The sequence below is a fragment of the Pholis gunnellus genome, assembly GCF_910591455.1.
Source record: "Pholis gunnellus genome assembly, chromosome: 10".
NCBI classification, from domain to species: Eukaryota; Metazoa; Chordata; class Actinopteri; order Perciformes; family Pholidae; genus Pholis; species Pholis gunnellus.
The window spans coordinates 21,622,580-21,632,949 of NC_136537.1; the positions used below are offsets into that span (position 1 = coordinate 21,622,580).

Here is a 10,370-nt window from a genome sequence, read left to right on the forward strand (position 1 = left end):
CCATCACCCCCCTCTGCTGTCTGGAATGACTGGAATGTTTTTGGAGTTGAGATAAATTCCTAAAGCTGCTCTCTGCATGTCCAAGTTTAAACACCAGGCTCCCTGTGTAGCCCAGGAGTTTCACCTGTACATTTATACTGGGATAAAGGCTCATGCACACACTAAAGCTATATGTTAATAAGTTCTTCCTCTATTCTTTCCATGTGTTTGTGTGCGTCTTCGTCTGCGTTCGTGTCTGCATGTCTGCCTTCCTCTCTGTGTCCATGTGCGCCGACCAGGTCCCTCAGCCAGGGTAGTGCCAATGCGGCGGTGCTCGACGTCACGCAGACAGGCGGGCACAAGAAGAGGGTGAGACGCAGCTCCTTCCTGAACGCCAAAAAGCTTTACGAGGACGCCCAGATGGCCAGGAAGGTCAAACAGTACCTGTCCAACCTCAGCCTGGAAACGAACGAGGAGAATCTGCAGACGCTCTCGATGCAGTGTGAACCCTCCATCAGCACATGTGAGTTAGCACACACACGAATGAATAAAAGATGTAGGCATTCTTAGAAATGAGTTAAACGTTCTTGATTAAACTGACCACTGGAGTAACAAGCCACTCAGTCTTGCTTAAATGCTCATACTAAAATGTGTACCTCTTTCTCACCCTACTCAGTGCCCAAGAATTCCGGTGGGAAACGACCAGACACCTCCCCGGTCGTGTCCAGAGCGGCCAGCCAACAGAGGGGCCAGTTGGCCAAAGGGAACCAGGCCCTGCAGGTCCCCGCTGTGGCCCTTTACCCATCCCGAAAGAAAGTGCCAGTCAAGGATCTGCCACCTTTTGGTAAGATTAAGATGATGGAATAATGAGATTTTATACCAACAAGCGTTATTTTTAGGTACCCTAATACATGTTGTATATTTATCAGTTGTATGTATTTGTGATGGTATATTCCAGAAAGGAATTTGTATGAATGTTTCTAGTAAATCATCTTCAGCTAATTCCTATCAGCAGCTGAACTGCGAGAGACATCACGTCATATCTAAGCTAAAATCTTCTTACTTTTAATTATATATAATAGTGGCTACAATTGTCCCTATAATAAGATATAGAATATTATCCACACATGCATAATGTGTATAACAGTGTTGTTAGGGATTGAGTGGGCCCCTCTTCACTTGTCCTTCTTTGTGCCACCATTACTGTTTTCTCTTCCTCATCCTGTTATTTGCAGACAATAGGAGAGCCAGCTTCTTTATGACAGTGCTGCCACCTAGAGGCTGTCTGACAACAAACAAATGCAAAAATCACAAAAAGAAAAAAATCCCAGACAAGCAGTTTAGCATCCCAGCCTCCTTCTTGGGGGGGAATGGCAGTGTTCCTCATGCTAATTCTGCTCATCGTCTTGTAAATGTTCACAGGCACCAGTTCCCCTCATTCTCTGAAGAAGATCCTGTCTCTGTCAGAGGAGGGGAACGAAAGGCACCGCCGGCAGCCAGAGGACACTGTGTCCAACGCCTCCTCCCAGCTCTCCTCCCCTCCCACCTCCCCACAGAGCTCACCCAAGAAGGGTAAGCCAATAATCCCCCCCCCCCTCTCCCACTCCATCTTCAGGCTCCTTCCTTCTGTCACAGTGTGGCACAAATGCCACCTGGTGGCTGCCAGCATGCATTGCATTATGTTTCAGATATGTGTGTGTGTGTTGGGTACGAGTAGTTCTCCAAAATAAGACCCACTGTATTTGTATATGTCTTAATTTGAGTTAATGTGTTAACATTATCTTTTTTTCCCATATCTTTATAGTCAAAGTTTTAGACTTAGACATGTTTTAGACTCAAAATTATGGACACGATTGAGGAGGTTATTTGAGGTGATTATGCTGATACGACCAACTCTATAGCTGAGCTTCAGCAAATGCCACAATGACATTCGCCTACAACTAGAAAGTATGTACTTACTTGTGTCAGCAATCTTCACCAGTGGTTTCTCTATATTTTAACCGACTTTGTTGTGTAATTTCAACTCCCTTCGCTCTCATTATCTCAACGTTTCCACACTCTTCAGCGTGAAGCAAACTGCTGTTTCAGTAGGAATCCGATGCACTGATCCCTAAAGAGCCGGTTGGCTTACTTTGGAAATAGCACTCTACAATTATCCCTGCAGTCTGTGTGCGATGCCTCGTTTATATACACTGACTGAGATAAGATATGTGAATTACAGAGGATTTATGAAGAGAGTCAAAAAAAGTTGACCAACTAGAAGTCATTTTGATGTGTGGAGCCAGTCAGCATGTAGGGGCCCGTGTTAAGAGCTTTCTCGTCCTTTTCTCTGTCGGGTCAAGCTTTTATGCCACAAGACTTGACTGAGGTTTGAACACTTTGAACACTTCCTTTCCTCTATAGTTTAACATTTTCTTCCTCTCTCCTCCAGGTTACAACAGGATGGGAGACGCCTACTCGGACTCCGGTCACAGTGAGATCTCCTCCCGCTCCAGCCTCGTCAGTAACTCCTCTTTCGACATGGCCCAGGACGAGAGGAGGCTCCGTCACTCTGGGGGAGTCGTGGAATCGCACATCGTGGGACAGCGGCTGGAGCGAAGAGCCACCACCGACCCCGACCAGTACAGCCTCGGGTAGGAAACAGTTTAATTTGGAGTGAAGCCCTGTTATTTATGTGACCGTAAAACTTGAGTAAATCCTTGTTATTTGTGTCGTATCATAGGTCGTATTCATCGATGCAGGACTGTCGGGGCATCTACACCGGCTGCCCTACAGTGCTCTCCTCGCCCAGTTCAGAGGAGCTGACTCAGGATCAGGGCGATCGTGTTTCCCTCGACGCTGCAGACAGCGGCCGCGGCTCCTGGACTTCCTGCTCCTCCGGTTCCCACGACAACATCCAGACCATGCAGCAGGGGCGCAGCTGGGAGACTCTGGCTTTTGGGGGAGGTGGAGGGGGAGGCGGCGTCGGGGGGCTCCCGCCCAGCGGACAGGAGGCCTTATTGGGGGGACACGCTGCTCTGTGGGCAGCCCAGGCCAGGGGGAGCTGGGCGTCGGCCAGCTCCTCCTCGTCCTCGGCTGCGTACTGGGGAGAGGACTCCGAGGGAGACACCGGCACCATCAAGAGGAGAGGAGGGAAGGACGTCAACGCCGACCCAGAAACAAGTAGCATCACGTCCACCGGGTCAGAGGAGGCCAAGCAGCTCGGCCGACCCTCCCCATCTCCCATCACCACTGGGGGTAAAGGCATCCTCTGTAAGTTTCATTGATTTTTTTAATGCAAAAGCGAGGTAAAAATGTACTTCTGGTGTTCTTGGGTGTTATAATGCGGACAATGTAATCGCAGTATTCCCAGCGAATGGATCGTATTCTGAACATTCAATTATTTTGTGTCCCTTCAGCGCGGAAAGAAAGCCGCTACCGTGAGCCTCCCCCGACTCCCCCCGGCTACACTGCCCTGACCATCTCCGACCTCGCTGAAGGGCAGCACCCGGCCCCGCCTGTTCCCACGACCGTGGCCGGCCACACGGGCCGCCGGCCGCCAGACTACACCACGGCTCTGCAGCGCTCGCGCATGGTCACCCAGTCGCCCGACTCCCACCAGGCCCAGCAGGCGGCCAAACAGCGGGCGGGCGGCCTCCACCGCACACGCTCGCCGGCCGAGGAGCAAGAGGCCGAGGAGGAAGAGGAGGGTGAGTCCTTGTCTTCCAAACTAATCGCTCTGAGGAAGCCAAAGCCAGTGGCACAGCATACACCTGAGACTCCCAGACCATGAGAGTGTGTGTACGGGGGTTAACAGGCAGGGCCCCTCTCCCCAAGGCAGGTAAAAACTAATTTATCAGGTTGCCCCCCCCCCCCCCCCCTCCCCCTCCTCCACTTCAATGAACCTGCATGTGACAGGGACACACACTTTGGACTGAGACTGATCATTCCTGCACACAACTTCCCACAGCACCAATAGGCTCGGTCCCACTTCAAATTACAATTCAATGTTCCTAATCCAAAAGGGAAATCCAGACATTATTCATGATCTGGGAATTGTTCATTTGGAGCGGGACCCTCACCTTTAACCCATAATATGTCATCATGCATGAGTCATACTGGTTGGACCAGAAACTCACCACTTCTCTGCCACCACACATTCTGCTCTTCTCTCTCACCGTCTCACCCACTGTGCCGAGTAGCATCCACCAAGCAGGCACAGTGCTGTTAGATCCTCTCTCACCCATGCAATCAAACTCGATGCCTGAAAACATGCACCTCCATCCTCCTGCCTCCAGCACGCACCCGACTCGCCTCCAGTGCCTCTGGATGACTCTGTGTGTTTGTAGCTGCACTTTTTAAACATGCAGTAGTCCAGTGTTTTTTAAAAGGGTTTCCACATTCTAATCAAGTCTGACATTAGAATTACTGTTAGAATAAAATGATTTCTTTGAACAGAAGTTAGCTCCCAAATTGCTAAATACTACTGTAAACGTGCCGGAGTTAGCCAAAAGTCTATTTTATACAGAAATAGAGATTAAGGAGAACATGGTGTAGAAAATAAACAGCCACAAAACAACAGTCAAAACTATAAACTACCATTTAACTCAAAACTATATTGCAAATGTGGCTGCTATTGAATACATCCAGTGTACTTAAAGGGCCAGTGTGTAGCATTTAGGAGGATCTATTGACATGGATGAAACACAATTTTCACTTTTGCCGCTGTTGTTCACTTATGTTTCAGTTGGTTGCAATATACAACCTCACCACTAGATGGCACCAAATCCTACACACTGGCCCTTTATAGTGGACATCAGAACTGTGACAAAGGGGTTGCACGCCTGAAATGCAACTCCTTCGCATCCAGTGGACATCCAGGGAAATATATATGATGATGGTGCATCTTTATATGAAACAAGGGGACGTTCAAAACGGCTCACAGCTGTGTTACCATGTGTCCACAACATACCAAGAAAGAAAATGACAAAATGTCCTTTGTTACTGTCAAGTTCAAGTCGCTGCAAATAATTACATTTTTTATCATAACGACATGAATCAACCTAAAAAATGATGGCACGCTCTAGGAAAACATTTGTCAGTAAAGTATACACGAGTCATGGTTCTTGACTTGGCGGGCGGGTTTTCCTTCTCACTAAACACTGATGCTTTGCTCTTTTTTAGTTTTAAACTTCCACTGAACACTTTTCGCTCTTCGTTCTGAATTTAGTCTCTAGAACTCTGCACGTCCACCTTCAATGTAACCTCTCACTGTCTTGTCTTTCCACAGAGGATGAACAGGTGTCAGCGGTCTGAGGGACAACAGTGGACGTCCTTTGCAGTAACTTGAAGTCCCCCTGGTTTTGGGGTGTGCAGGATTAAAGATACTGACCGACAGACCGACCAATGGACTCATCAGTTACGTACGTGCCTGCCTCCTCCACTTGGCTCTCCTTCCTGATTGGTGGATTCCTCTGCTCATCTCCCTCCCCTGCCTTAAAGCATCATAGGGGGTTGAATGACCCTGCATGCAAAAAAATACTGTGAAGAAGAGATGGAGAGAAGGTAAAAGACGATGACAAAAATGCCTGGCACTTTGGGGATAAAAAGACTACAGAAACCTAACTGGTGCCGGGGGGGGGGGGGGGGGGGGGGGGTCGACCTGGCCACATACACACAGAACCACATAGATGTTGATGTTAGAGACGGGAGCGGCCCCCACCCACTGATTTAGAAACCCCAAACCCACAACAGCATCATGACGTGTTGAGCTCCATCTGCACTTTCTCATTTTCTACTTTCTGAAAAAAAAAACTAAACGGAACAAATCAAAACAGACTATCGTTTGAAGACCGAGAGAAATAACGGTCGACTTGACTCTTACATTTTCAACTTCCCACTAGATTTCATTTCTTTTATTTTTTTTGTGTTTTTCTCTGACTGATTGCACTCTGTGGGGCCGAAGGAGAGAAACCAAGTCAGCCCATTTCTCTGCCTGGACTGAAGCAAACCCATCTGTCGTCGAGTGTTTGGAACTCTGAATCCAGTATTATCTCATGTTTCACATGTGAGAGCTTTTCCAAGTGTTGGTTCAAATCAAAGCGAGGAGGAGAGCCCGGTAGGGAGAACCAACATGCACAGTGTACTGACATACCGACATGCACACACACACACACACACACAAAAAGTACATTTTATGTACCAGTACATACACTCAAAAATTCATTTCTGAAAAATAGCACTTTCAGCACAATCCTAGATGTTCCCAGACATTTGGCCTGGATACCAGGGTATGAGTGAAGCATATCTTACTGTCATCCCACCTCGGAGCTCGCCTGGTTATATCGAAGTCTTTTCTTCATCCTGTTGCTCGCTGTTACAACGGGAGAATAATATTTTGTTACTGGGCCTGTAGGTGATATCAAAAAGCACAGAGGTGATTTACCGCCCGCTGACACCTGTTGGACTCCCCACCGTGTTGGTCTCTGCAGTGCATCAGAGGTACACAAGCTAACTAAAGCTAAGCTGCAGTTGAGAAAAATTGAACCCTCAAGGTTTTTTTTGCCCAAATTTAAAGCAAAGTACAAGCAGTGAGCTGTGAGCGAGCGTTCGCTGACACTAGAGAAGTTGCCTCGTCCCTTTATTTCGGTGCGAAGGGATCACAAGACAAACTTACTTCAAAAGCTGCCAACGTGTAAATCGTGAGTGTACCTCTTAACTACCTTTACAAACGATCTTGTACAGAGTCTTATAACACACGTATTCCCCTTCAAGATAAAACTAATTCAGATTTGGCTTCTTTTATTTCTTTTTTTTTTAATGTCCAAAGCGCCTTACGATGCCATGATTGCATACATTTCTTTGCATGGCTGTTCCCATCACGAATCACCTTGTTTCAAGAGCAAGTCTTGAATCAAGCAATAGTGGAGTGAAATGCCTTATTCAAGATACTCCCCCCCCCCCCCCCCCAGACGCTTTTTTTAAAAATATTTTAAGACTCAGTACAAGATGAAGCCGAGCTTTTTCTCTCCGTTTTCGCGCGGCTTCGAGGCGGCATCGTCGGTCTCGCTGTGACCACCGCAGCGCAGATCTTTTGGTCTGCGCAGAGCGACGCTGCTGCACCTCTCCTCCCCTCCGGATGTTTGTGCTCATAGATTCATCCTCAGAAACTCTTCTCACCCGTCACAGACATCAGCTCAGTGGATGCTGTATGTATATCGCGAACGCCTGCATCCGGTTTTCCACTATATCTTGCCATCAATGGAAGACTGAAGATTTATATATATTTTTAGTTTTTGTTTGACTCCGGTGGGGAAGTTGACGTATGAAGAAAAACTTCTTTTTTTTTTTCCCCCGAGGCTGCCAATCAGAACGATTAGAAATCCAATTGTGAAAAGTACCTTTTTGTTTTCTTCTATCACTGAGTCGCACTGATCACATTGATCAGTCTTGGAAACTACAGACTGAGAAAAAGATGAATGAGTGCAGAGTTTTCCACTGTGGTCTGTGACTATACACTAATGAATTCCTGGGTTTCTTTTTTGTTATTGTGATTTTTTTGTAATGGCTGCAGATAGATTGTTGATGATTTGTTTGTAATACAGTGGTGCATCATTCACTTTCATTCAACTCTGAAGATAATGTGCATATTAGCGGGCCGAGTCCTATTTCGAAAAACAAAAAGTTGCACAAAAATGTACAAGCGTAAAGATAAGTGTAGTAGGTAGAACTGCTACTCCGTTTGATGTGTGATGTCAGTGAGAAATGTACATTTAGCTGGTGATGACCTTCTTTTCTTCATTCTTTCTTGTACTACTGCGACCTGTATGTCTTTTAAAAAGACAATTGGTGGAGTATGTATCAGTTGTTTTTGTATTTTTAATACAATAATTGTAAATATTGGTTATATTTTTGTTCAAATGTACTATGTTTATGCCTCAACATCCAGTTTATATGAAGCTGGGAATCAATAAATACTGCATAAAGAATCAACACATAGGTTTAAATGCACTTATTCATTTCTTCTGCATTTCGATGTCTTTCTTTTCCAATTGTGTTTTTTTTCCCCTTCAGGATTTTCCCCCAGATACCGTCTAGTGTTTGCACAAGTCATGGAAGCAACTTGAAAAGTGTAACTCTCATACTTTTCTATCTGACCGCAGTGTGTCAGAATTAATAAAAAAGAGATATTAAAGTCTCTCCTTGCTTTTATTTACTTGTTTTGTGTTGTCTCCTTCTAGAACTTTGAAACTAGCGCAAGTCCCAACACTCATTTTTTTTTTTCTTGATTCATTTTGTTTCTCATTTGTTTCTCACATGAGCGGTTTCATTTAATAATACAATTCAATATATCCAACTCGCTGTGCACCACGTACCCATAATAACACAATTGATTACCTTGGTTGTCATTGATGTTTGGGGGATACATGCTGTTATTGTTATTTATCCTGCAAGAATGACATTTCATTTGTGCCCATTTTTCTTATTCTTTACTGTAGTTGCTAAGATTAACTTCATATTTCTAATGACTTAAAGGAAGATTAATATGCTATGAATAAAACATATTGAAGAACAATGTCCATTTATACCATTTGATAAGAAAAATAATATTTCAAAATGACAAGAGTCACCACTGGCAACAAAACGAGGCAGATTGAGATAATAAAATGATGAAGTGCCTTTATGATTAGCTAAAAACAAAAGTGTGCTTTCAGACCACAAGAGGGCGCTGTTTCACTGCAAATAACCAACCGTTGAACTACTTCAATGACTTTTACAGTATATTTCATAGTGTTGAAAATACTTCAATTATAATTAAAACATTGTGTTTATTGATCTGTAATTGCTCTTCTCACACACAAATGATCAAATCCTTTTCATTCAAAAAAAAAAGCTGAGTGAACTCATTGTAAAGCCAGACTCTCTAAAAGAGGACCATCATCTTAATCCAAACTGTTAATTGTGTCATTAGTTGTCGCCATGATGCCTTTGTTTCCTGTTTATCAGTGTGGGAGAAGATGGTAAATGTGTTCGCTCGTACAGTTTGACATTCTGGAGCTTTGTTATGGTAGCAGACACCGTATCAGCGCTCTCACTACTCATGAATAATGCAAGCTAGACGGTCCGGGTCGCCTCTACCACAGAGCCGAGGGCCCCAATTTGTCACACTTTCCCAAAAAAAAAAAAAAAGATACACACTGACCATGAGAAATCGGGAGCTGCCCTCTCACAAACACACACACGTTCAGCCTCAGTAAATATAAGGTAACAATCTCTGTTTCACCGTCTCTTGCTCTATTTCTGTATATTCTCAGTCTCTCACTACACACAGAGAGAGAGAAGCACGGGGGGATTTGGGAGATAAGAATATGTTTTGGATTGAAGGTGCCAAAATTCAGTATCTTTGGAAATGCGTCCATGCCAAAAATGACAAGAACAGCCAAAGGGCTGCTGCTGTTGCCGCTAGCATTTTATTCATTTCAAGGGGAAGAGGAGAAACCTCTGCAGCAGCGTTCACCTCATGGGACTATAAAAGTGTGTCCAATTGATTTGGTTTGCTGTTTTCACCAAAGCTCTTATTTTTTGGTGTTACAGACCCTGTAGAAGCAAACACATGTTGCTTAAGTGTGTCTTTTGTCTCTTTTCCGAGAGGGAAAGGAGACACATTGTTCTGTGAACAGTTATATATAGTGATCTCTGGACGTTTTTTGTGAAATATATTTTCACACAACAGAAAACTACCCATTTATTTTAGGTTTCTTACATGCATGGGACTTAATTTGAATGGGCTGCGCAGCCTTGATTTCTCATTATTCACAAGGTGTCAACACTGCAAGAAAAAAAAAGCGACATTAAAACAGTTTCATATATTTAAATCTCGCCTTAAAACAAATGAAGGCACAGCCCCAACGCTGACAAATCATGTTTTCATTGAGATAAAGCATCTGAAGAAAAAAAAAGGAAAATTCTCACTGCAGTCGCCTGCATTAGAAAGATAACTGTGACTGACACGGGGAAGGATGTGGAACAGAAACAACATAAAATACCCAAAGCACAGCGGCTGCATGAAATTAAGAGCGGAAACTGCTGTAATCTGTGTCCGACAGTAAAACCACCCCCTGATTACAGTTAGAGGCGACGCGTTTACGACTCACTTGGCTCTGAAACTGTGCTGCGCCCTCGGAGGCACCAGGGGGCACTCTTCACTATGAAATGCCGCCAGATGGACCTGTCCACCCTTTCCCTGGGCAATGGGTCTTATCAAGGGGTAGCAGGCAGCCAATGGTCCTCTGTAGATAGCCGGCTGGTTATGTGTGTGAAGCCCGGGCCGAGAGTTGTCAACCGTGTTCAATCGGGGCAGCCGTGGGTCATATTATGGGACTGTCTGGATTCCTTTCATGGTAAATTGGATG

The 10,370-nt window shown here is 45.0% G+C and overlaps 1 protein-coding gene across 7 annotated transcripts in view; it reads left to right on the plus strand.

The window, feature by feature from the left end:
- Positions 1 to 7,950, plus strand: part of rapgef2b (Rap guanine nucleotide exchange factor 2b) — a 97,220-nt gene extending 89,270 nt beyond the window's left edge. For 6 of the 7 annotated variants that reach the window (XM_079167649.1, XM_079167652.1, XM_079167650.1 and 3 more), the window contains 7 exons: positions 279 to 502; positions 656 to 823; positions 1,402 to 1,551; positions 2,411 to 2,612; positions 2,702 to 3,231; positions 3,378 to 3,799; positions 5,249 to 7,950. In XM_079167649.1, the coding sequence (XP_079023775.1) occupies positions 279 to 502; positions 656 to 823; positions 1,402 to 1,551; positions 2,411 to 2,612; positions 2,702 to 3,231; positions 3,378 to 3,751 (1,648 nt within the window). In that variant the 3' untranslated portion in view covers positions 3,752 to 3,799; positions 5,249 to 7,950. The remainder of the gene's footprint in view (positions 1 to 278; positions 503 to 655; positions 824 to 1,401; positions 1,552 to 2,410; positions 2,613 to 2,701; positions 3,232 to 3,377; positions 3,800 to 5,248) is intronic. The other variant, XM_079167653.1, reaches the window with a different exon arrangement.
- Positions 7,951 to 10,370: the final 2,420 nt, after the last annotated feature.